Source organism: Vipera ursinii (genome assembly GCF_947247035.1).
Source record: "Vipera ursinii genome assembly, chromosome: 7".
NCBI classification, from domain to species: domain Eukaryota; kingdom Metazoa; phylum Chordata; class Lepidosauria; order Squamata; family Viperidae; genus Vipera; species Vipera ursinii.
The window spans coordinates 59,637,514-59,665,095 of NC_139521.1; the positions used below are offsets into that span (position 1 = coordinate 59,637,514).

Below are 27,582 nucleotides of genomic sequence, written 5' to 3' on the forward strand. Positions count from 1 at the left end.
TGGAGGAGTGCGCATGCTTCGGCCTGCTTAGAAGAGATCCCTTTGAAAGTGGGTGATCTCGGCCTGGCGGCTTCACGTGTTCCATGGCGAGCGGGGTAAGGAGACGCTTTTGCGTGGGCGCTTCAGAGCCTCGGAACGTTCCTGGAGAGCAAAGCGGGCCGTGTGGAAGGCATGAAGCTAGGCAAGCCAAGGGTGGCCCTGGGTGTCAGCCACAGGAGCTGGCAGCTTGCTCCCCACTCCATCCAGACCTTTGCCGAAAACTTCACGGAGTTTAGCTGGGCTTCCTCCCAGGGGGCAACGGCTCCCGTTCCATTATTTTGTGAAAAGCCCATAATTGGGCTGGCGAGACCCCTGGGTACAACTGTCGTATCTCCGACGGCAACAGGTGGCAGCGACGTTTTCTGTATCGCTTGCCTGCCGTGGGGTATTCTAGATTTGGAGGTTCCCAAGAAACGCGTGTCCACGGACAGGGACATTCTGACATTCGGGCAATTCAGCAGCCGAATCCATGAACCCCAAGAACACAGCTTTATGTTCCTCCACTCAGACAAAGTTGTACTTGATTGTGGCCTTTGTGTGCTATTTCCCCCCCACACACACACACACACACTGGCTTGAAATCAGTGATGTCTCTGGTTGGTTTGTCTTGGTTACTGCTTTGATTAACGGAACAAACTTTCTAAATGCTTCATTCAGATTTGGTTTCTTCATACTATCCCGTCAGCTGGGTTCACACCAAGGCTAAATCAAAATATGGTTTGCTTATTTTCTGGGTTGTGGATATTACATGAACCTGACTAGTGTGATTTGTAAAGCAAATGAGGACCCAGATTGTTGGGGGCAATTAAGCTGACTTTGTAATAATGCCGCTTGGGTGTGTGTGTGTGAAAGCCCTAATAAGCAGGCATATACATAGAATGAAGGCTACTGCTAAGCTTGTAAGCCACCCTGAGTCTTCAGAGAAGGGCGGGATATAAATGGAATTAAAAAATAATAATTCTGGGTTGCGGGTATGACATTCTAAACATAGGATGAAAGTACTTGATAGTAACTTTTCGACAAACCATAGTTGAGTTTCTGGGATTTGTAACATACAATTTATTTTTGAATATTTTTTTTTTAACTTGGCTCATTTTCTCAATTTGCCTCTTAATCTTTTCAGCTAGAAAGGTGAAAAAATATTACTTTCAAATAAGTCTTGTGCTCCTGATTTCCAGAATATACCCACAGGTTGAGGAATTTGGGAGTACTGTAATATTTATTTTATTTATATCCCGCCTTTATTATTTTTACAAATAACACAAGGCAGTGAACTTATCCAACATACCTTCCTCCTATTTTCCCCAAAATAACAACACTGTGAGATGAGTTGGGCTGAATGAGCATGACTGGCCCAAAATCACACAGTCAGCTTTCCTGGCTAAGGCAGGACTAGAACTCATGGTTTCCTTCTTTCTAGCTTGGTGCCTATACAAGTTTTCAATAAGTGAACTCCTTTGGAAAACTGATGTGTTTATGTGGTCCTGTAACTTGCCTCAGCTTGCCACTTTCCCACTTTGTCAGGACTATAATTTCCAGAATTTACCTGCTGCTTTCTTTGTGCAACAATATGGGTAAAATTCGTAATCAGTACTGAGATTATTGCATATCCAAACAATTTACATGTTCAGGATCCTGCACAGCTGGACAGTGTCTGTTCAAAACAACCAATATAGCAGTTGCAGAATAATGAAAGTTACTTACAGAACATATTGCCCTGCATTTCATTATTCTCTTCCAAGTGTTGCTTTGCAGTTGCTAAGGCAAGTCTTCAGAGCTTCAGGATTCCAATTATCAACTTGACATGGCTTGAGCATCTTTTATTTCTTCTGAGTAATACACTGTTTTAGCTAGTTAGCAAAAACAATACAGATTATATAAAAATATAAGGATAAAAAATATTCTTCTGCAGCTGCTTAAAAACTGGTGTATTGTTTAATGCAGACATGTCAAACACAAGGTCTGGGGGCCAGATCCGGCCCTCGAAGTGGTTTCATGTGGCCCGTGAAGCCATCCTGGAAACAGTGAGGGAACGGCCCCCACTGCCTTGGCCCTGGCCCAGAGACCCTCCTTCTGCCAGAGACCCTCAGATCTGTCCCACTCTTGCCCAGACCCCCATAGGCACCCTTGCTGCGAACGATGTAGAGCTGGCCATGCCCACCCAGTAGGCCATATGCACTCTAGCCACGCCCACCCAGTAGGCCATGCCCACCTAGGCCATACCCACCTGGCCCCTGAGGGCAACCGCAATGCTGATGCGGCCCTCAATGAAATTGAGTTTGACACCCCTGGTTTAATGTATCACATTTATTTCTCTAGCTTTATGTAATGTCTAATTGCTGACAATGCATCCTAGAAAATACTTTAAAAGTTTACTCTTAATTTATGGCAAAATTGCTTGAGATTGACCTGCTAGCCAGTATAAATTAGGAAATTAGTGCTTTGTTCTCAAATCAGAAATTCTACATAATTTCAGAGTTTAAATTCTTATAAAACATATTTTACTGTATTGTCAAATGGATTTATGCATAATACTTTGATCATTTATGCTTGTATCTTTTTCTCATGAATGCATAGTTGGTAAAGATAAGAATGCTGGAAGACTGCAAATATTTTACTTGGCATCACATTTTTGAACCTTGCTCCATAAAACATGAATTGGTTTCCGTCTTATGATAGATTTTGCCACTTTGTGCATTGCAGTAAGAATTGAACAAACTGTTCAAGAGAAAGCTTAAATCCAGATTAAAAAGGACAAACAATAGTGCTGTGGACTTTCTGCCACATTTCCCATTCCAAATGACATTGGTAAATTAGGAATTCTGCCCCTCTGTCTAAACATCTGGAGTGCTTGCTGATTTTGTTAGAAATGAAGATCCATTTCCAATCCTGGGAGGATCTCCAAAGTTCCAGCTTGAGTCTTGAATAGAAATGCTGGGATTGATTCCAAGTTTTAAATGTGATCATCTCCATTGAATTCATTACATGGAAGGTTTCTTCTCTTCTTTAGGTTATTAAATGTAAGGCAGCTGTTGCATGGGAGGCAGGCAAACCACTATCCATTGAGGAGGTGGAAGTTGCTCCTCCAAAAGCCCATGAAGTTCGTATCAAGGTAATGAATCAAGGGTTGAGTTTTAATAGATCTGAACACGGTGTAGTATTGCCAGTGCGAGACCAATATTTTGGGTGACTATTTTTATGCTTTACAGTTCTTCCCTTCCGTGATAAATGATAGAATCCAGTAATAGAATTAGTAATAACAATTGTTAAGTATTTAGCAGACTATCCACGAAGCCCTGTTGCAACAAAGAGAATATAGACTCTTATAGTTTCTCTGAGGCATCTTTTTCTTGACTTGATGACCTCCGGTAATGTTGAAACGATAAACCCCAGAATTCCCAACCCTGATTTCATCTAGTCGAGGAGCCTATCTTAACAGCCATCAAATGTGTTTTGATATAAGCTTATGGAATAGAGACTACCGTAGATATGAACTTGAAGATTTCAGTAATGATCATTTGTTGGTTTTATGCTTCACATAGGTGAAAGTTCCCCGATCTTTTCGGTTTTGTGGACCAGCGGGGTGGGGGGAGAGGGGATGGTTCCACTCATCCGCGACTTCCGCAGCCCAGTTCCCAAAAGCTCAAGGCCCGGGGTTTGGGGATCGCTGACATAGGCTATTTCAATAAACTAGAAGAAGGTCCCTATCCTCCTCAATATAGCACATGGGCTGCGGCTGAAAGATATGATGTTGAATTTATATCTCAGTCCTTTTCCAGAGAACCCAAGACTATGCATTGGTCTTTTCTTTGCTTGCTTTATCCCCGTCACGGATCTAGAAGAAAGGTTAAAATGAATGGTAGAGATGAATGGTAATTTGAATTAAATCTTCCGTTTCTCCTCTGCTGTTTGGATTCTAAATTCTTTTTCTTAAACACTACAGCAGAGTGTCCTTAAGGTTGCCTGCAGAAAAGCAGTTTGCCCTGGGGATTGTGTTAATGTCTAAAACGTAAGCTGAATCCTAGACATGTTCTGTCTTCCTCTATACAATTATTCATTGTAACTTCCTAGATTATTGCTACTGCGGTGTGTCACACTGATGCTTTTACTCTGAGTGGTGCTGATCCTGAGGGGAGCTTTCCTGTAATCCTGGGTCATGAAGGAGCTGGGATTGTGGAGAGTGTTGGAGAAGGAGTGACTAAATTTAAACCAGGTAAGAAGTTGGGTCTCTTGAGGTGCCATCAAGAGGAATAATGGCATAAGTAAAGCAATACTCTTATATAATGTCCAAGAGTCTTGGTTTTCTCCAGTCAAGCATTTTAGATGGCAGGATTATGAAATTGTTTAGGTTGCTTGTGCATCTCTGCCTCAGATTATAACAGCTTATGCCTGCTCCTCAAATTTTTGTAAGTTTATGTGAGTCCTTGCCTTTGCCTGCGTGATTTTTTTATTTTTATAAATAAAACTTCTAGCTCAGGGTGGCCTCCCAGAGTCCTCTGAGATGATGCTGTTTCAGTAGGCTGCCAGATAAAAATGCAATTTTCCCCCTTTTTATTTGGTTTTGCAGAGTATGCAAAATCAATGCACTGAGTTTAACACATTTATTTTTTAAGGCAAAAACAGAACCTTTCAAATAGGGAATGGAGAGGACTGAATGATCTGCCCCCACCTCTCCTGTGACATTATCGTGTTCCCTGATGTGCCCCCTACAGTCTTTAGCCACTCAAAAAAGAGGAAGGTGTGAGTAGAGGAGTTCCAGTTTAATCCACTGTGCTTTAATCAGCTGAAATTATTTTCTGTTTTTCAGGAGACACAGTTATCCCTCTATATATTCCTCAATGTGGCGAATGCAAGTTCTGCTTAAACCCTAAAACGAATCTCTGCCAGAAAATTAGGTTGGTGCTTTTCATTTTCTTTCCTGGTTTGTGTGTTACAGTAATCAAATATGTTTTATTTGCTTTTTGGCAGTACACTGTATGTGTGCACACTTGGCTTATCAAGTGGAAAAAGGAGGGGGTTGATATATTTCCTCAGCACCAGCTTTGTACAGACAGCCTCTGCACAGCCTGTTCCACAGAACACAAGTTTCTTCTTTAGCAACCATTCAGTTTTCATTGCCCCAAATCGTTCTTTGCCTTGTTGGGTCCATGGATGGGGATTTATAATCCAACTCATCTCAGGAAGGCTAACTCAGTTGGAAGCACATTGCTCCTGTGTGTGAACAGGATGGGGAACTTGGATGAGAAATCAACTTGTTGGCAGTCAGAAATAATATATCAATAGAATAGAAATAGATCCTCGTTGACTTGTTCAAGGGCTAGTCCTCCTTCTGCGTCTGGCTGGATCCCAACTGCAGCACGAGAGAACAGAGAAATGTCATTCAGTCCTCTCTGATGCATCTGTTTCAGTCATGATGTACTTACTTGATTTCTACAGCCATCCATTTCCACAAGTGACTCTGGATGGCGTACATGATAATGATGCACTTAACTGTGGATGCAAATCTCCCTCTTTGAGAGAGATGAACAGTTCAGAAATGTGAATAGATGGATGGATGGATGGATGGATGGATGGATGGGCTGGCGGGCAGGCAGATGTTGAATTGAGCCTTGGTGCCCTCTGAGCTTGTTTGCTTGCAGACATTTCATTGCAGGTTCGTCAGTGAAACAATATATGTAAGGCTACCTAAAACCTGTAGAATCCTTTCCACAACAGTTATGTTAATTATAGTTAAACCATGGCTGATTTAATGCTGATAAAGACTGCATATGTACAGTGAGATTGGACTGACTTTAAGCCAAATTACAAAATTACGAGTTGGTTTTAGCTTCCAAAGACACTGGCCAAGGAAGGAAATAGGTTTTAGCCGTAGGTTTGGTTGACACAAAAGGCTGAGCAGTGATTTGATTTACCTAGGAAGCAAGCCTTGCCTCTAAGAATCACATTGCTGGTGGCAATATGAATTCATTGGGGGAGAGGTCTAATGATTTCGGAGTCATCTTTAGCATTTTTGGAGAAGTTCATTAATCAAGATATGCAAGTAACAACTTTTTACTTGGTCTTATAGCTTATCTTTACTCATGTCAGCCTGCCCATTAGTGTTTACAGATATAATCTGGGATTGCTCTGGAAGACACAGAAATGTGGCTGAGGGATCCATACCCACTGCGCTGTGGCTTGTGGAATTGGCTACCATTGCCTGGGTTCACACAGCATGCTTAATCTTAATCCATGGTTTACAAACCAGTACTTTGTTTCATATAGACTGCAAAGCTCAAACTAAGGTCCATCTTGGTAATGATGTGACTAATCCAGATTTATGCTAAACAAAAAACACAATGTACCAAATCAGGTTTCAGGTCTGTACTATATAGCCTGCCAGTAAGTTAATGTGATACGTGAATGATGCAGTGTTCCCACTTCAGAGTCACTCAGGGAAAAGGAGTGATGCCTGATGGTACCAGTCGGTTCTCCTGCAAAGGAAAGCAAGTTCTCCACTTCATGGGAACAAGCACCTTCTCAGAATACACGGTTGTGGCTGACATATCCCTGGCGAAAATAGAGCCTTCAGCTCCGTTGGACAAAGTCTGCCTGCTGGGCTGTGGAATTTCTACCGGTTATGGGGCAGCCTTGAACACTGCAAAGGTAGAAGATCTGCTTCCTCTCAATTCTTTTTCTGACAAGAACATTTTAATCCTAAACTATTTTTTTAAAATTTGTATATTCTATTTGGAGATCGACCCTCATAGAGCAAATCTGGGTGGTGATTAGAATATAATGCAAAGACTAGGGCAATATATCTCAATCTTAGCACATCTTAAGATGTGTGGACTTCAATTCCCAGAATTCCCTAGCCAGCATACTGATTGAAGAGTTCTGGGAGTTGAAGTCCAAACAAAGTTGCCAAGGTTGAGAAATGCTAGAATGGAATAATATTTTAGGAAAGAATCTTATTTCTCCTGTGAAGATGAGCTTTGTGCCATGTGCACAAAGAGAGAGAGAGAGACAGAGACAGAGTTACCTGTGGCGCTAGAATGGCACCGGCTGCTTTTGCTGCCAGCTTTCTTCTAGGTCCAAAGTCCTTCATGGCAAGAGGCCAGGTCACTTGAGGGATTGCTGCTTCCTGATTATATCTGCCCGCCCATCACTTCCAGCAGAAATACTGTAGGTCCCATCTACTAAGGAATTATATCTGGTGGGACCCAGGAGATGGGTTTTGTTTTTTTTTCCCTGTGGAAATCATTGCCTCCGAAGTGAGATTGCCCCCTTTCCTGCCATCCTTCAAGAAACTCCTTTTAATGGCATTCTCTTTTAATATTGTTATTTTATGGTTTTATTATATGCCATGCAAAGTCAGGGTTTGTGAGATGGGTGATCATATAATTATGAGAGAGAGAGAGAGAGAGAGAGAGAGAGAGAGAGAGAGAGAGAGAGAGAGAGAGAGAGAGAGAGTGTAAGTCATAAAATCAGATCAGTAACCTAATGACCCACTTAACAATGACTATAATTTAATTATAATTCCAGGCTCAGTTATGGTCATAAGTTGAGGACTGCTTGTAGACCGCTTATTCTGAGGCAGCTTTTTATAAGAAACTGGCTGGAAATAAATTAATAAATTAATAATAATATCAAGTTGGAAGGGACCTTGGAGGTCTTCTAGTCCAACCCCCTGCTCAGGCAGGAAACCCTATATAAGACAAATGGCTGTCAGATCTCTTCTTAAAAAGCTCCGGTGATGAAGCAACCATAACTTCTGAAGGCAAGCCGTTCCACTGGTTAATTGTTCTCGCTGTCAGGAACTTTCTCCTTAGTTCTAGGTTGCTTCTCTCCTTGATTAGTTTCCATCCATTGTTTCTTGTCCTGCCTTCAGGTGCTTTGGAGAATAGGTGGACCCCCCTCATCTTTGTGGCAGCACCTCAAATATTGAAACACAGCTATCAGGTCACCCCTACTCCTTCTCTTCATTAGTCTAGAGTCACAGCTTGACTTAATCTTTTGCGGAAGCCTTGAACTTTCCCTGTATAAGAACTGTTTTCTGAAGCTTTCTTTCCCATGTCGTTAATTTGATTGTCACATTTTCTTTCAGGTTGAACCTGGTTCCACCTGTGCTGTTTTTGGCTTGGGTGGAGTTGGGCTAGCAGCTCTCATGGGCTGTAAGGTGGCCGGTGCATCCAGAATCATTGGGGTTGATCTCAACAAGGACAAATTTACCAAAGCCATGGAATTTGGGGCTACAGAATGCATCAGTCCTGAGGATTTCAAGAAGCCTATTCAGGAAGCTCTGGTTGAGCTGACAGATGGTGGAGTAGATTACTCTTTTGAATGCATCGGGAATGTCGGTGTCATGGTAAGTACAATCTGAGGCCTCTTCTGTGGACCCAATAATTAGCTTCTTCTAAATAAAAAAAGTGAAATGGGAAGATGGTATATTAAAAAACAAAGTATGGGTCTCCAGTGTCATCTTATTTACAAGGATACTTCTTAGAATATCATAATAGTGCAATATCTGTACCCACTGCCTTGCTTGTAACTTTTTCCACTTTCCAAGAAAACAGAATGGTAAGTTTTGTACTGATAGCCCTTTGGGTATGAGATTATTAGCTGAGAGTCTGCTAAATGTTTGTTTTGTGATTGCCCACAATCTTACATTAGCTGTTTTACAAGAGCATGGAAAATGTCTTCTCAAAATTCAAAATTCTGCAATTAGTGCAGGTTCGCATCCCACCAGGCTCAAGGTTGACTCAGCCTTCCATCCTTCCGAGGTAGGTAAAATGAGGACCCAGATTGTTGGGGGCAATTAAGCTGACTTTGTAATAATGCCGCTTGGGGTGTGTGTGAAAGCCCTAATAAGCAGGCATATACATAGAATGAAGGCTACTGCTAAGCTTGTAAGCCGCCCTGAGTCTTCGGAGAAGGGCGGGATATAAAATGGAATAAAAATAAAAATAAAATAAATAATTGTGCCCTCACATTGAGCTATGGCCTTTCCAGTTTCTTGTGTCACCTCAGTGTGTTCCCTCATTTTCCCTTCTAACATTCAACAGAGAGCAGCCTTGGAAGCATGCCATAAAGGCTGGGGAGTGAGTGTGATAGTCGGAGTTGCTGGCGCTGGTCAAGAAATTGCTACCCGTCCATTCCAGCTGGTTACTGGACGAACGTGGAAAGGGACTGCCTTTGGAGGTACAGCTCTGCTAGGATACAACCACTGATGTTGCTGAGGTGGGATCTTCTCCATTTCCAGTCTAGCTAGTACTGATAGAAGTTGGAACTTCAGCATCTGAAGAGCCCCCCTCCCCCACAAGGACTATAGCATTCAGTCCCACCCTCTCTTTATTTGAAAATAGGATACATTCTCACTCATGTGTTCTTGGTGCCCAACTTGTGTGATGTTAAAGACTACATACAGGTATTTTAGAATGTGTTGGGAACTGTATATGGATAGAGAGGAAAATGAATGTGGACAACATAAAAGATAACCAAATTAAAAATATTTTTCTTACATTCTGCCCAGCAAACAGTATCTCCTCCATGATTTTTTTCTCTTCTTCTCCAATTTAGTTGGTTCACATAGTGTGGTGGGATGGTTTGTTGTCACTGTGTGTTGGGGGGAGAGAGCACGGGGGGGAGGCTCAGCTAATCTCATGTACACATGTTGTACTTTGACAATAAAGTTTTATTATTATTATTATTATTATTATTATTATTATTATTATTATTATTATGTTGAAACTCAAAATTGGCAGCACTTTAAGAAGTGATGGTGAAGTTGCTACTGATTGTATTCCTACGTTCTAAAGAAAAAAGTTTCTATAATTTTTAGAATGTATAATCCTTCTTAGATTATCTTCTATGTAAGATACATCATTTTTAAAACAACACACAAATGATGTGGGGCACAACTCTTGCTTATACAAAAAATAAATGTCCTTTCCTGCACTTACCATTTTAGTTGGATTATAGGCTGACAGTGGTTGAAGATCTGTTTTGGATTTTGAGATTGATTTTTGTAATTTTTGAATTGTTACCTGATACTGCTGTAATTATGTTGAATAGTATTTTATCCTGTGCTGATTCTGCATTAAGTAATAATTTTATTTCGTGTCAGGTTGGAAAAGCGTGGACAGTATACCAAAGTTGGTAGCTGAATACATGTCCAAAAAAATAAAAGTGGATGAATTTGTGACCCATACTCTACCTTTTGAGCAAATTAATGAAGCCTTTGAACTTATGCATGCTGGAAAGAGGTAAATGTTTTGCTGCATAATAAGATTATAACACAATTTTATACAGGGCTTTTTAGAAATAAATCCTACTAAAGAATGGGTCTTACTTTTAGTTGGGTAGGCCAAAGATTTACCATTTAGTATTGTAACCTGGCATCCTTTTTCTATTTTGCTTTGTTGTTGTTTATTGATAGTGGCTCAGCTTTTTATACTTTTTTTTATCGTATCTCATGTTACTTGGATCAACTCCCTTTGAATGGGAACCCATATCAATATGCCAGTTTGGGTGCCGGGGTATTTTCCAAGGTTTTGAGTAGATCCATTTAAAATTTCTTGTTTTCTTCTGATGTGGGAGCACATCTGCTTCGGCAAGATGTTAAAGGTATCTTTGTCTGTAGAAAAGACAGCTTGTGCTATACAGTTTTTCTCCCCCAAAGGCTGTAAAACTGTAGCCTAATGCCTCAGAGAGGAGCAAGTGACCAGAATGTTCATCTTAAATTTAAACGTTCTGCCTTTTCCTTGCGATCTTACATGGGAAGAGGGTAGAAAGAGGGAAACTCAAAAAGATAAATAGAGGGGGCAAAGGGTGAGTTACAGAAAAAAAATACATTAATTCAGCTGTTCAGTTGCACTTGATGGGAAGAGAGTTGCTGAACGCATGGAGACTTACAACATACTGTTAGTTATCTGAAAATATGACTAAGTTAAGATGATCTTCTAAAACATACTGATAAAAAACAGTACACAAAAATCCTGCAGTTGGTGCCATATCATCCTCTCTTCCTTTCCTTTCACTGGAAATGATGAAATAAAAACTGGAAAAGGGATAAAAGAGTAGCTAGGAAGGAAAAAGGGAAAAAACTGTTTAAACTGCTAAGATTGATATGCAAATAGATGGCATTGCTGAGCATTCTGGGAATTGTAGTCCTCACATCTGAAAAGTACATAGGCTGGAGAAGGGTGTTAAGAGCGTTTTTGTTTTTACTTTACAAACAAATCTTTGATTTATGTTAGCATGATTTCCTCTTAAGGTATTTTAAGTTTAGAATACAAAATACTTCTCTACTTACCTCCAATAATTTAATTTTCTTAAATGTCTTATTTACCAGAAAAAAATAATGTTCCCTGCCTGTAAAAGATTGTCTTCTTGACAATCTTGCATAATTTAGGGAGAAATCTTTTTACTTCTCTTGTAAATACAATAAGAAATCTTATTTTTATGGTACAGTGTAACTACAGTTTGAAATTGTTTCTTTCCTCTTTATAGCATCCGAACTGTTCTGAAGTTTTAAAAGATCTGAAGAAATAATGTTCAAACTTTTCAACACACTTTTTGGAATAATTGTAATAATCAAGTTGGAACCTGCTTCTGCAACTAAAAACATTGAAATAGCACACCACAGCTGCTTTTTTTAATGCTGTATACAATGTAACTCTTTTTCCATCTTAGTGAATCGAAATAATCAAAATGTAGATTAAACTTTAGGTTTACTTAATATCAGGAACTATTTTTCTTTTGATACTACCAATAATAATTAGTTTAGGGTATTTCTCCCCTTGGAAAAAGAATCATGATTAAAACTTGGCATTACCTTATAAGGATATATGTGTGAAGTTTTTTTTTCCCTTTCAGATTTACCCAATAGCATATACCCATTCAGGGATTCTAAGCAGTTCTGGTTTGTTTCAGTAGAGATAATGGAAGTCAAGCAAAAAAAAGTACAGTAATTGGCTGTTTGTGGTTTCCAAGAACAATTTAACCCTATGAGTAAATAACTCAGCTCCAAGTTAGACCTATTATAGCTTTTATTCTTTTTTTGGGGGGGGAGTAACAATAAGCAAAGAAGTCCCGCCAATTGATCTAGATTAGATTCCCCATACTCATGTATTTCACTGATATTTGCTCAGAAATATATGTTCCATTCCAGCCTTCCCAATGGCCAACGTGTGGGACCACAGTTCACATAACTTCTGGATATACCTGACATAAGACAGTTCCAGGGCCTGAGACATCACCAAGATGATTTTAAAAGCTATGATGGAGAAAATAATGTTTCTCTACGATTACAAAGGAAACCATTTTTGCTAACTAGAACTGGGTTTTACCTTTCTTGTTAAATCCACTGCTCCACAGTAATTTCAAATGTGGATATATATATATATATTTGACATATACGGTACAATTCAAAGATTCCTTATTTTTCTGGAATGTTAAACATGTTTGAAGTTTTGAAAATATCATGGGGGCATTCTCACAAATCATCTGAGATAATGGTGATTGGTTTTATTGCAAACAATCTTTCTGGTTACCAGAAAGGGAATTTGGTAGGAAAGGGCTATAGCTCCATGTCTTCTAAGTAGAAGTTGGAACCTAAGCCTTCTTATCTCCTAGAGCAGACATGTCAAACTCACGACATCACCTTATGTCGTGCAACATATTGGGACAGTTTTGCCATTGCCGGCAATGGGGTGGGTGCGGCTTCCATGTGACGCATCCGGCCCATGAGCCGGCAGTTTGACACCCCTGTCCTAGAGAAAAGGTTCATCTCAGCGTAACTAGTAACTGGTAAAGATGGATGTGACTAGAAAAACTACACGTAACAGACTGGTGCAGTAAAATTAACCTGCATTTCAACCTTTGTGCAGTGACAAGAAATGTACTTCAAAGTGCCAACTATTTTAGGTCATTGGAGATAGCTGATATACCATAACCAAAATGTCAGGGAGAGCCATAGAGTTTATAATACTACTCTGACTCAGTGAGGCTAATTTTTACATCTGAGGCAGCAAAGGCCATGAGCAGCTATCATTTGTTTTCCAAAAATGTCTTGGTATTTAATGTGCTTCAAGCTGTTGCTGAAAAAAAAATCAGAGAAATGAAAAGGAACACACTTTGGACTATCATTATGGGAACCCAGGTTACTTCATGTGGTGCAGTAAATATAGCACTCAATTCGCATACAGTACATGGTTCTAATTAGAAGGCCTTTTGGTAAAGGCAACATGGAGTTCAACTATCATATCAAGCCGTAATGTAGTTTGATTTTTTTAGCCTTAAGGGTGTTGTATAAAACCAACCAAGGCTTGTAAAATCATGGTTTATATCTTATCCAGCTGAGGTTTATGCAACTCAATATATGAATCTAGCCAAAATAAAGCCAAAATCAGGTCAGTGTTAAAGTACATCTAAAATTTGGTTCTGTAAGCAAAAGTGCAACTGGTGCATGATTGACATCTTTCCTCATCTAGCACATTTTCTCTGCTGCTGTTGTTCCCTATCTGAACTTGGTGGCTTTTCTGTTCTACCCACTGGTCAAAGACACCATTTGACTTCCTTGGCTTAATCCCTTGATTGCTGGTTTCCTTCCTTCTGATGCAGGAACCTCAATGTTCTGCCACATCATTCAGGTCCATTTTCTGAAGGTTTTCTCCTGTTGGAACTTTACAATGCTCAACTCAGATACGCTGTTCTTCAGCTTTCTTTTATAAGCCATGAAATTCCAGGAGTCCCGACATGTCAGCAGTCTTCTGTCTGAGCTTCTCTTTGCCAAATGTTCATTAACTAATGTTACATTTCTTTCTATGCACCCTTTGTTATATTAACTTCTAGAGCCAGCCTTTTTAAAGACGTTTGTCCCCCACAAATGTCTTTTCCTAAAGAATAAGCAAAGCAGATTCTCAGAGCAACAATAGCACTTTCATTTAGCTGCCCTGTCACAACTGCACTTCTTTCACACACACACACACACACACACACACAAAAGAACGAATGATTTCTAATCTCCTTTCAATAAATAAGTTACCTTTTTTGCCACACCTGTCCTCAACTTCCAAAGAACAATAAAGTCAAATACTGCTGATGGAAGCCGGGATCATTTAAACACCTTACAGTGATTTTACAACTAACACAGAGCAGAAATGAGTATATTATGCCCATGATTTTATGACTTTTATTTGTCTTCATTTCCATTGCTGTACTTCAACACTATGGACGTAGTAGGCACCAGAATAAAAAAAATGTGGTTTGAAAAATCATTCTCATTACAGAATACAAAGCTAGATGGAAACAGCCAATGGCCAACAAAATTAAGCCTCCCTGACATGGTACATCTGTATAACCAACTCATACAGCGCATGAGGGGACATTACCACACCGTCACTTTGGTTGCTGGTCTAAGGGCCTTTGAGGAAAGATTAATGATTTCCTGGGCTGCCCAAATCGTGCACATTTCAAGGGCATTATCTTTACTACAATAGCTTCCTTTACATTGGTCAGCTGTGACGGCACCTAAGACCTGCTTCTGATCCAGTTCCTGACAGCTGCATCTCACAATCCCAAAGTATCATTTAGTGCAGAGGTCTTCAAACTCGGCCCTTTTATGACTCATGGACTTCAACTCCCAGAATTTCTCAGCCAGGCATGCTGGCTGAGGAATTCTGGGAGTTGAAGTCCATGAGTCATAAAAGGGCAGAGTTTGAAGACCCCTGAGTTAGTGTGATGAAATCATATCAATCCCAAGCGAGCCCTACAGTGGACAAACATTTGATCATGGCAATGAAGTCATAGAAAGTCACAAATGTAATATACATGGTGGACAGGAATTCTTTGTATTTTTTTTCTATTTCAATTGGAATAACAGCTTTGTACTAGTGAAATTTTAGACCCTTATTGGCTATCAAGTGCTACCCATCTTAAAGCTGTAATTTGGTAAAAGCTCAAAGCAGGCAGGATCTCAGTAATTTCGGCCTCCCTGCCTCACTTTACGGCTTTTTACAGAGAACTGCTGGTCAAAGGCAAACTCTCCTCACTTAACTAGAAGTTATTGTACTTTTATGTACAATTACAACAGAGGCAACCAAAATGGTAGAGGGAAAGCAGACAAGGTTCTAGAGGGACTAGTACACAGTACTAGTTTCATTTTTTTAGTATATAATGCCACCTCTGAGTTGTAAACAGATGAAAGCCTAGCCTGTTTAAAACTGCCTTTGCAGCACAAGCTAAGCAGGGATTGCCTTTGGAACAAGAAAAGTTCAAAACCTAAGATAGGCTCTCACATTCACCATGAAAATGTTGTCTTAGGTACACCAGCTGACGACTGTAGCAGTGACAAAATCATCTGAATCCCAGCTTTTTTTTTGTTTTTGTTTTGGCTGTGGTTTTCTTTTGGTGGATGGAAAGGAAAACAAAGGGGTGCTACTTGGAAATTCTTTTAAAAAGTTCAAACAGTGTTGGGGGTCCTCTGCAACAGGTTCTTCCAAGTTGTACGATGCAGATTTGCATTTCTCTGACCTATAGACAATGACAAGAAAACAGGTGACTGAATCCCCCTTTCATCCTGTACATTAGTAAAATGCATAGTACAAACGCTCATTTCAAGCTCTTCACGTGGCTTTTACTAGGACTGGGTCATGAAGTGAGGACGAATGCTATCCAGCCGCCGGGTTAAGATGTCACACCCAGTATCTGTGACTAGGAGGGTGTGCTCAAACTGGGCAGACCGCTTGCCATCTCGGGTAACGGCTGTCCAACCGTCGGGCCACGTTTCATCTTGCCAGCCACCTAATGACAACATAAACAGAGTCAACACAGAGAATGAACATAATACAACAGATGCAGCTTCTTCAACTGTCTAAGGCAGGGGTAGGCAACCCTGGCTCTTTTATGACTCATGGACTTCAACTCCCAGAATTCCTGAGTCAGCTATGCTGACTCAGGAATTCTAGGAGTTGAAGTCCATGAGTCATAAAAGAGCCGAGGTTGCCTACCCCTGGTCTAAGGAGATTCTCAAACATCCAGTCATGGTTGTCCAAAAAGGTGCTTTTTCCACAAGGTTTTTGCTTTGAAAACATTTCGCTTTACATCCAAGAAGCTTCTTCAGTTGAAGAAGCTTCTTGGATGAGAAGCGAAATGTTTTCAAAGAAAAAAAAAACAAGTCCAGTTGTCTTTTGGAAAAGCACCTTTGGGGTAGCGTCATCAATTGTTCATTTTTTTTTAAAAAAAAGAAAAACTTCAGCTTTTTATTTAGGCATACTGTATAGCTTATACATAGAAACATTTTGGCCTGCTTTTCATTAAACAAGATCTCTGGAAGAAGTATATTAAAGTCGATAATCCTGCCATATTCTCCCCTACAATCATGTTGGATAAAAGCGAATACATGCCCCCCCCTCCTCTTCCTCTATTTGGGGAGGCAATTGTTCCCCAACCTCTAAGAATGGTCTCAACATAAGAAAATTTATTGGTGCTGTTCAGAAGCTACTTTTCAATCAATTCTCCAGAAAAGATAACCTTTTAGACAGGTTGATCTTTTAGCTAATGCTCATGCTTTTCCCAGCCCCAAGGTTTATTTTAATAAGCACAAGGAAGAACTCGTTTCCCAGTTCACTGATCGTTAGAATAGTTTTGCTATATGGACAACATTTATTCACATATTCTACTCTGGGTATTACCCTGGTAATATAGACCATTTACAGGCTCCATATCCTTATGGTCTCTGCTTCATTGCATTCTTATTACTTAGTTTGTATATATTTTAACAAATTATCTCTATGAAAACAATATGCAAAAGGATCCAATATATGCCAGTTTGTGCAAGATATATTTTTTTAAAAGGGAGGTCATCTTAACTCTTTTAAATGATAACCTCTTATTATTTTATTTACATACATGAAACTCAAAAGTACTGTATACCGTATATACTTGAGTATAAGCCGACTCGAGTATAAGCCGAGACCCCCAATTTCACCCCCAAAAACTGGAAAAAGTTATTGACTCAAGTATAAGCCGATCCGCCGTTCTGCAAGCCTCCGCCGCTGGCGGAGGCTGGATCCGCGCTCTGCAAGCCTCTGCCGCCAGCAGAGGCTCGATCCGCCATTTTGCAAGCCTGAATACACAGGAATACCCTGTGTGGCCGCGGCTCTCGGGGAAGCCCTGGCTGTCCGCTTCCTCGCTCCACGCTGCCATTCGGGGCCCGCGCGTTCCCTGGGCAAATCGCGGCGCCCAGCAGGCGAGGAAACACGCCCGCTCCAGTCGCCCCCCCTTCCCTCAGGAGACGCGAAGCAAGTGACCGCCCGGAGCTTACCGAGGACTTGCGCGCGGCCGAGGCTTTGGTGCTTCCAGGATCGCGCGCACCTCTCCCAAGCCGCCGCCGTCTGGAGACCTGCCGAAGTTTGGGGAGGTTTGGGGAGGTGCGCGCGCACCTCCCCAAACCTCCCCAAACGTCGGCAGGTCTCCGGACCTCCGCGCCCTGCCTGCCTGCTTCTTTCTGCTGCTGTTGACTGGAGTATAAGCCGAAGTGGAATTTTTCAGCCCAAAAAGTGGGCTGAAAAATTCGGCTTATACTCAAGTATATACGGTATTTAATAATTCAATTATGCTGATTTTTAAAAAGCAAATGGGTAATGTGGATTTTTTAGAAATTGGTATGAACTGACTAGGGAGACTGTAAGGTAGTTTAGGCATAGCATAAAAACAATCCTGAATACAATCTTTTGTACCTTCAAGAAAAAATGTAACTAGGCAAAAATATGCAGCAAGATTTCTGCTCAACAGGTGGAATACACTTTGCTTACAAGATAGCAGCTCGCCAGTGACTAGGAAATGTTCATGCATTTAGCTCCCAAATTAATTTCAAGAAATTTCTAGTTAGAAACAGAATTCCTTAGCTTCATAACAACATATTACCTTCACAGATCATTGGTTCTATCGTAAATGCATGGCCAGGCTTCATTACTCCAACAGCCTTATTTTCTGGGAAACGCAATAAAATGTTATCGAGAAATGATTAATTCTCAGAGACAAGGCAGGAATAAAATACAAGACAATGCTAAAGTACCCCAGTGATACAGTACTTGTACAGTTAAAAAAAATCTGTTCCTTTTATTTTCTTTCATTTACTATAAATGGAGCTACTAAAAGCTGGATCCAGTACAAAATAATTCACCCAAAACAAAAAGATAGAAAAAATGAATTGACAAAAATCCTTTGCAATTCCCATTTTCCTACCTACAGCTGCCAATCCTAACTTAAATCAATTCTAGTGATTTCCTCTCCACCTAAATAAATGTATACATGCTATTGTTAATGTGCTCATTTATTTGGTAAGTGGGGTTATTATGTCAAGGGTTTTTCTGTTTTTTAATTCTTCTTGTAAGATGCAGTCCCTTGTATAAGTGACTACATAAATAAAATATCTAGAATACACATATAAGTAAATGTATGTAGACATTTGCTTATGTGTATGCTAGGTATGTTATTTAATTAGTTATATGATTTATGTAGTTACTCATCTCATACAAATGATACAATAACACCACTTACCAAAGAAATGAGTTTAAAATCCTTCACCGGCACCTGACATCTTATCTTATGGTAAGATTTACCACAGGACAGCCATGCAGTCTCATTTTACTATCCATCACTTTCCACATCTACTGAGAAACACTTCCATCAATCTGAGTGATTAACCAGAGGATGCGAGAAAGCAGGCAGACAGGCTGACTAGGAAAGAATGGGATAGCAGGATGAATTGTTTGGATTATTAAAAATATATTGTTTGTGGAGCCGCCTTTAAAGAATATATCCACAATAATACTAACTGCTTCAGGCAATTAAGGTACTGATTACACAGTATGCCTGTCTGCTTCCCAACCCATTTTAAGATGCTCCTAAAAACTGAGATGCAGATATGTGAATGTCTTTTCCAAGACCTGCTTCACTGCCTTTTAAGGTCACCAACTATAGAAACATAGGATATGATAAGGTTTACTGTTTGCTAGCAGCACAGCTAGCCACAGCAGGTATTGCTTATACTTACTGGCATAATGTGGCACATTGGGAGCAGTATGGAAAAGTTTATGAATCCCATGCCCACAGTAGCTCCGAACTACTGAAAATCCATTGGCTTGAGCATGTTTCTGTATAATATTTCCCAATTCTCTGTACCGTACACCAGGCTTTACTGCAAAGCAATGCATAGGCTTAGACATCACAATGAAAATAAAGGTCAGTATTTATGCACATATTCTCTTCTTTCACACACGTGCACATTCTCCCTCAAAGAATTACACAAGAGCTCAGAATTTATGACAAGAAAAAAATAAATAAAGAAAAGGAAGTAAGTCTCTGATCAAGGACTTTCAAAGGTAAAGGTTTAAAATTTGGACACACAGAACATTTGAACAGAATACTCTAGGGGAGAACAAGCTTATTAGCTGCCCAGGCTCAAAAGACAGTATCAATTCTATTTTTCAGACACTAGTTCCATGGCTACAACCAAGGCATAATGCAGTTTGCATTGCTTGTGGGATGGCTGTATTTAAATAGGATGGCAGCCACCAGCTTAATTTTAATAAAGGATACATTCATGGAGGATCAGGCTATAAACAGCTATTGGACTTGATGGCTCTTATATTACCTCTGAAATCATGAACAGCATCATTTGCCGAATAAGAGGGAGCAACTGCTGAAAAGGGTTATCTATGTTTGTGAGTCTCCTGAAGGCATCTGCTTGGCCCCCAAGTGACAAATGCTGAAAACATGGACCTCTGGCCAGGTTCAGCCTATGGCTTAAGGTAACACATGAACCCAGTTGTTGTTTATAGCTTAGCATGATAGAATCCTATTTTAATATGTGTGTTTTAGTGAACAGTGCTTTAGCAGCGTCTTGTCTTGTAAACCACTGTGATTCTTATAGGCAAGAAAAGGGAAGAGCTACTAAGTCATAAAGGGACGCAGTGGCTCAGTGAGTTAGGACGCTGAGTTTGTTGATCAGAAGGTCAGCAGATTGGCGGGTCGAATCCCGAGTGCCGCGTAACAGAGTGAGCGCCTGTCACTCGTCCCAGTTTCTGCCAACCTGGCAGTTCGAAAGCACGTAAAAATGCAAGTAGAAAAATAGGGACCACTACGGTGGGAAGGTAACAGCGTTCCGTGCGCCTTTGGCGTCTAGTCATGCCGGCCACATGACCACAGAGACGTCCTCGGACAAGCGCTGGCTCTTCGGCTTTGAAACGGACATGAGCACCGGCCCCTAGAGTTAGAAACAACTAGCACGCATGTGCGGGGGAACCTTTACCTTTACTTTTTACTAAGTCATAATATTTAGGGAAGGCAAGCCAACATCATGGCAAGTATACACTCTCTTTTGTATGCTTCTTAAAAATATTTTTAACTCTTTCTCCTTTAATTACCACAAGTAATATATATTTGTGCTTTAAGAGAAGAAAATTTCCTCTGGGTTTCTCCAGGGTTTAACTGTTGAGAAAAGTGTTATATATGTAATAGTTCACTATGGATTTTCAATAAAAACATACATAGTGTTCAATCCAGCCATTTAACCATTCCTTGGGCAACATAAAAGAAAACCTTTCCATGCTATTTAAGTATGAGTATTAGTTTCCCCTGAAAATGCTAAATCTCCAAGGGAAGAATTTTGATAAATCAGTTTAATTTATTCTTTTGTTATGCAAGCTCATTGCCTGGACTTTGCAGAATTTGAACTGCCTCCAGTAAATAACCATTTTACAAGTTTAGGATGCCTAGAGAGGTGATTTAAGTTTCATTATGTTTCATTAATTCATTTTCACTATCTGCCTCAAAACACTTTTGTCACCAATATTATGCGAGGACACAAATTTACAAGATAGACTGCAACTGTCAAATATTCAGCAAAGAATTCTAAACTTGACAATTCCATTAATGTTTAGCTATTGCTTCTGAAAATGATCAATTTATAAAACTTTATTTAGCCCATTTATTGCTGTTAAAATTAATCATTTTGAATAATCCAGTCATCCCCAACAAATGGAATAAAATTACAGCAATTTGGAACAGTGTAGCATGTTGATTGATACAGACTCCTGAAGGGAGGCAAAACTCAATATAACTGATCTTCTGTCTGAAATGTGTAAAAAGGAAGTAAGTCTTGAAAGTCACAGGTTTCAAAAAGCTCTTACCTGCATCAATTGCTTGCATTAGGCATTCATATGTTGTCTGAACTAATCGTTTTGCACCCTCATCAACTTCTCCAACATAAAATGTCTCATTGAGATCCCCATGATAACCATTACAATAAACAGTAATGTCCACTACAAGAAACAACAGGAACACTGCATTTTCCATATTCTGTTTTTGCAATCGTAACAAGATTATAATGAAAAATAAAAACCACATCACAAAATCAGAAAGCATTGTGTGCCTGCCTCAGGACTCAGCTCTTTTTCTCCCATTTTATTTAACATCTACATGAAACCACTAAGGTAAACCAACAGTCTGAGGCAAGATATCACTAACATACAGATGACACTCAGCTATATAATGTCTGGTGACTGCTGACAAAGTGACTGTTTATTCAAAAATTATCAGAGTAGAGTAGACTAGAGTAGAGTAGAAGCTGGAAGGAACCATGGAGGTCTTCTAGTCCAGCCCCATGATCAGGCAGGAGAATCTATACCAGGGGTCGGCAACCTCGGCTCTTTTATGACTCGTGGACTTCAACTCCCAGAATTCCTGAGCCAGCTATGCTATGCTGGCTCAGGAATTCTGGGAGTTGAAGTCCACGAGTCATAAAAGAGCCGAGGTTGCCGACCCCTGATCTATACCATTTCAGAAAAGTGACAGTCTAGTCTCTACTTAAAAATCTTCTTAAAAATCTAGGGCCAGTATAATTTCATATTTAGTGTCTGATATGTTTATAATGCCTCTGAAATATTTTATCTGGAACCTTGGGTTTCCTGGACAGATAACTACTCCTAAAACATCAGATAGAGTTTGGGCCAAGGAAAGCCTTTGCCCAGCTACATCTGAGAATCAAATGCAAACATTTCTGCAAAAGGATGCTCTGGTTTCTCTCTGTTATTTCTGTCCTTACCATCTCACAGTTGAGACAAAGTAATGTGTTTTATTTGGGCTGCTTTTGAAGACAAAACAAAAACTAGTCCAGCAGACTCTCAGAGTGCATGGCGTATGAATATTGAAAAATAAGCTGAAAATATAAATGGCTATGCCAACATGATAATCAAGCCCCCCAATTTCTCTGTTTAGAGTCGGATGGTCAGAAATGAAAAATAGAAAGATCCTGTTAGTACAGACTGAAAGTTTCTCATGGTGATTCCCAAAAGGCATCTGAAGAAATATCCATACAATCAGCATGTGAATATAATTTACAATCTGATATGGCAATGCAAGAATTGTTTTTCAGACTGATAAACATTCAAGGGTCTCTTATGTATACAAACGTTCGCAAAAGTCCCGTTCTCAGCACTCCCATTCTTGCTTCTTTGCCAGTTTACAGGGAAAACAAAATGAGAGAGTCCCTGTCATGAACTACACAGAGATAAACTGAATGTAAATTAGAAATAGTTTTGTTTGAAATTCCTGTACCTCTCTATTCTTTTCATCTCAATAAATCCTCTAAGGAGAACTCCATGTGAATCATGCTTGAAAACAATAATTTTCAAGCTCCTCTCAAAAAGCTTGACAACCAAAAGGGACAGTTAGTTGGAAGATGCAAAGAAATTTTTTAGAAAAGAGCTACTGTAAGGTATATGGCTTTAATTCTGAACAAATGTAAAAGTTGTAGTAAAGAAACAAACAGAATTTAATCAGTTGCATCTGTACACAATTAGCCAAGATGAATGCACTATGACCAGTAAGCTTCCCTGTATATGTTTTGGAATCTGGTAATCATCAAAGCAAAACAAAACTAATATTTTGGAAGGATATCATTGTGAGATAGATGTTTACATAGATACTCTCTCCAATGGCAATATCCTTCCCAAATCCTATTTCCCATGAAAATATTTAAGTTTCTTACCATTAACAATATCACCCTCTTGTAAGCGTCGCCTGTCTGGAATGCCGTGGCAGATGACTTCATTTACTGATGTACAGCAAGACTTAGGAAAATTATAATAATTCAGTGGTGATGGGTAGCAATTTCTGGCAATGCATGCCTGAAAAGAATTTAAAATAAGCTTTGCACTCAAAAATATTTTAAAGTGTAAACGCAGCAGGTTTAAGCAAGCATAATTTCTGAAAGATGGACTAAATTCAACTATATAGGATTAAACAATTAATCTCTCCCTGGAACAAGGATCTATTTGGGACCCAATAGGGTTTTTAAAATACATGTAATGCCCGACAACATATTAGCTTCCAATTTTTATTTATAAGTATTAGGGAAAAACTGAAGTCAGGTAAAACAGAGTCTGGCAGGTTTGCAGAAAAGTGTCAGGAATGCACTGGTGCTACAGGTGCAGTATAGACTAATGTTATATACCACTCCTAACTATGCAGGACTTTAGTAAGCTGTTTTTTTTAATTAAACACAGTATCTAAGCTTTAAGATATGGTAACAAATAGCAGAACCACACTGAAGAAGTATCCTTACTAAATGAACAGCATGATCTATTTCTTCAGTGGTTACACCTGGCTTCACCATCATGGCAGCAACATCTAAGACTTCTCTAGCAAGCTGCAGAATAAAGGAACAGAAATTATTCAACTGACAAACATTTTCCATGGAATAAATATCATTATGCAAAGACATTTTCAAAGTAAGCATGATCTACTTCATTTTAACCAATGTTGTGCAGTATAAACTTACCCTACATACAACTCGCATCCCTTCTATATCTTCTGAAGAAAGGATCTTTATCTGAGATGTTCCTTTAAGGGTCTGTTCTGACTCGGACATACCTAAAAGGATTATAATTGTCAGTATTATAATAACTAATACATTGATTTCCCGTGTTACCTCCAGAAAGCTCAAGGTTAGAAAACTTATAAAGCTGCCCTCTTATTTTATCCCAACAATGACACCCAATGAGCTGAGAGATTATTGTTCAAGAATCACTAGGGAATTTGTGGTTCAGTGGGAATTTAAATCTGGTTTATCCCAGCCCCAGATTTCAACTATTATATTATACTAGGAAATGGTATCTATTCACAATAAATTTTAGAAACAAATGCATGTTGGTTGCGTGTAAAAGCTATAGAAGATTTACTTTCAGTAAACTACAACAGCATTTACAAACAAGTCAATGGAATAATGTTTGCAGTTCTGGGCACCACACTTTAAAAATGATAATAGTGGAACTAAACAAGGTTCAGAGGAAGATAATGAAAGAGATGGAGCAGCTTCCCTGTGAGGAGAGGTTGCAATATTTGGGTCTTTTTCATTTAGAAAGGAGGCAAATGAGAAAGGGCATGACTGAGGTGTACAAATTACCTACGGTGTAGAGATATACAGGACAAGGAGAATGTATTTTCTCCCTCCCAAAAGAACCAGAAGACACTCATTAAAACTGAATCTTAAAAGAATCAGGACTGACTAAATGAATTCTTTTTTACACGATAAGTAATTCAGCTTTGAAGTTCACTGCCACAAAATGTAATCCTAGCTACCAGCTGGTTTCCAAAGAGTTGGGATTAATGGCTATTAGCATGATGGTAATGTAAGTGCCTCTGAAGGCTGTCTACTGGAAGACTCTAGAGCAGGGGTAGGCAACCTCGGCTCTTTTATGACTCATGGACTTCAACTCCCAGCTGACTCAGGAATTCTGGGAGTTGAAGTCCATGAGTCATAAAAGAGCCAAGGTTGCCCACCCCTGCTCTAGAGGGCTTTCCTGTGCAATTGGCTGGCCATTGTGAGAACAGACTACTGAACTAGATGGGCTAGGAGTCCAAGCTAGTTGGGCAGTGCTGATCTGTTATGTGTGGTTGGATCAGCTTGGATCCAGATGAAAAATCAGAATGCTCTGGTGTTGAAATGTACTAGAATGTTTCATTCCAGAATGGAAGGTTTTGCATATAAAGTCTGCAATTATATCTGAAATAATTTTAAAGGACAAGGGATGTTAATAAAAGACAGGAGCAAAACAAAGAAACACTGGATAGGACACACCTTCTTACTTGAACTTCGCCTAATTCTTCTCAAACATATGACAGAGTTATCCAGTGAAATAGTGTGACCAAATGTGTGTTACCCAACAAAGGATGGCTAATGCTTGTTTATGAAATTCAAAAATAACTTCTGTTTGAAAAAAATGTTTTTGCTTTTTTTTCTAATGCAACTGGTTATCAAACCTGCAGCACACATCCAAATGTTTTATAGACATATGGTACCCATTCTGAAAAAGAAAATAGTTAACACAGCTTAAATTAATCACAGGTTCAACAAATGAAAGTTGTACTATGCTATAATTACCTAAAGGGTGATCTGCATAATCTGGCCTTTGAATGTAACTCGGCACAGGCCTCATTGGCATCTAAATAAAGCACAATTAAGATCTGTTTAAATATATTTATTAGCTTAGTCACTCTGAATACAGATGACAGTTGCTAGAAAACAAACTATAAAATGGATATTTTCAAATCAAATGAAAGCACATATTATAATCTCCCAAGAGCTGCAAGCCAAGCGTGCTGTTTGATGAGCCAGTGTCAGATAAAAGGAGACACAACAATGGGAGACATCAGCAAAAATACCTAGAAGTCAGCCTAAGAGCCCAAACTATAAAAATAATCCCAAGATCCAAAGGAAGAGACAATATTCCAGGTAGACAGATGTTCAGGAATCAAAGAGAAGAGACAGGAACTGGAGACAAAGACAAGCACACACAAAAGTAGATGAAGAAGAATCAACACTGAACTCCAATCACGTTCCTCTGGGGATCCTTAGCTCCATGAAGCCTAGTTAGCACACCCTAGGGAAAAAGTGTTCATCTCCTGAGTAACCCTCCCAAGATGCCTATCTTTAAAGTCTTTCAGTTCTTCACCAATCTGCATGTTACTCTGAAACATAGCAATCACACCGAACTCCTGGGCTTGGAAATCAAGAGTTCTTCTAGTTTAGATGCTTAAATTACAGGCTCAAAATGCGAAGAAAATACTATTTCTGCTTCTGGTTCAGTCTAACACTTTAGGAAATGGGTTTCTCTTAATACTCAAGTTGCCCAATCCTACCTCTCTTCCTCTAATGAGGATTTCTCTAAGGTGGCTCCAGCTTAAAAATCCTGAGCTACAGGAATGAAGCCCAAATTAAAACGATAAAACACTCAAGTTTGGGCAATAGCCAAATTTTCAGTAATTCCACTATTCCTTTTTGTAGCTACTGAAGTAATTTTATACTTATGAAGTCTCAGTTCGACAACTGGATGTTAGAGGCAAAACAGAATTCAGTAACTGGCATACCACTAAAGTTCTCAAGGCATTATGTGAGCCTTCCAAAAACCTTCTACTGAACTAGAATATTCAGTGATGCAGAAGGAGAAAATATTAAATGCGTACTGCTTCAATTATATTTTGATTTGCATTTTTGTTTTGTTTCTTTGCTTTCTGAGTTGAAATAACAAGACCCGACAAGATAACATGCCCTTGACTTTAAGGATTGTGGAAGCACTGCAGGAAGCCTGCTGCTCCATTTTAAACTGGATGTCTCAAATCATTGTTCTAGGAAATGCAGCATGTACACCAGTGGTTCCCAACCTTTTCTATACCCAGCACCCCTATAACACTTCTGATATACTTACACCCCTTACAAAAGATTGAAATAACGGCAACAAATTATGCATATACACTATAACCGTGGTGGCGAACCTATGGCAAGTGTGGCACAGGTAGCACACAGATCCCTCTCTGTGGGCACGCGCACCATCGCCCAAGTCCTAGGCCTTCAGCTGGGTTTATAAAACCTTTTCGCTTTAGGCCTCCACCGCCATGTGCAAAAAAAAAAGGTTCAATCAATCAATTTCAATTTCTTGCGGGGGGGGGGAAGATCTCACAAAGTTGGAATTGATTGATTGAACTTTTTAGTCCCACCCAGTCTGCCGTTACCACTGAAGCCATGCCCACCCAATGGGCCATGCCCACCCAATGGGCCATGCCCACCCGGCACCTGACGATACATAAGTAGGTTTTGGGTTGCAGTTTAGGCACTTGGTCTCTAAAAGGTTCGCCATCACTGCACTATAACTTTGAAAACCCAAGTTTTCGCACCCCCTGGAATATCACCTTGCACCCCCAAGGGGTTCAAGCACCCCTGGTTGGAGCCCCCTGATCTATACAGACCCAGTATCCCAAATTTTTTATAGACATACCCAGCAAGACAACAAACTGGGAGTTCTCATTGGCATTATAGCTTACAAACTACCAAAATCATTATTATATGAATGACAGTAACTAATTCTGCAATATACAGAAGAATTTACACATTTAGCAGCTGCTTATAACCAGAGAGCAAGATTCTCAAAATCTCGTTTAACCAAATTTATTTAAAGGAAAAAAAGATTATTTTACAAAAATGTAGAGCAATTTCCTATG

General features: G+C 39.7%; 2 protein-coding genes and 1 long non-coding RNA gene across 5 annotated transcripts in view; 1 reads left to right on the forward strand and 2 right to left on the reverse strand.

Annotated features, from left to right (window-relative positions):
- On the forward strand, positions 1-11,855 carry LOC310643424 (alcohol dehydrogenase class-3). The gene is made up of 9 exons (XM_083367850.1): positions 1-95; positions 3,050-3,151; positions 4,111-4,252; positions 4,847-4,934; positions 6,465-6,684; positions 8,126-8,386; positions 9,084-9,219; positions 10,145-10,283; positions 11,530-11,855. Exons 1-9 carry the CDS (start codon positions 84-86, stop codon positions 11,552-11,554), a joined length of 1,125 nt encoding a protein of 374 aa, XP_083223976.1. The 5' UTR covers positions 1-83; the 3' UTR covers positions 11,555-11,855.
- Positions 8,356-9,623, reverse strand: LOC310643431. Its single transcript, XR_014493069.1, has 2 exons — positions 9,540-9,623; positions 8,356-8,434 (listed from the first exon to the last, which is right to left on the reverse strand). It is a non-coding gene; the product is annotated as an uncharacterized lncRNA (long non-coding RNA).
- Positions 9,757-27,582, reverse strand: part of METAP1 (methionyl aminopeptidase 1) — a 24,115-nt gene continuing 6,289 nt past the window's right edge. The window contains exons 4-12 of one of the 3 annotated variants that reach the window (XR_014493067.1): positions 25,469-25,529; positions 23,867-23,958; positions 23,651-23,734; positions 23,075-23,213; positions 21,216-21,347; positions 19,079-19,222; positions 17,947-18,012; positions 15,324-15,822; positions 9,757-9,830 (exon numbers count right to left, since the gene is read on the reverse strand). Coding sequence is in view for 1 of the 3 variants with exons in the window: in XM_083367845.1 (XP_083223971.1) it covers positions 15,659-15,822; positions 17,947-18,012; positions 19,079-19,222; positions 21,216-21,347; positions 23,075-23,213; positions 23,651-23,734; positions 23,867-23,958; positions 25,469-25,529 (882 nt within the window). In the remaining 2 variants the exon portion in view is untranslated. Of the gene's footprint in view, positions 9,831-14,044; positions 15,823-17,946; positions 18,013-19,078; positions 19,223-21,215; positions 21,348-23,074; positions 23,214-23,650; positions 23,735-23,866; positions 23,959-25,468; positions 25,530-27,582 lie in introns of those variants that run through there. The other 2 variants (XR_014493068.1, XM_083367845.1) reach the window with 2 other exon arrangements.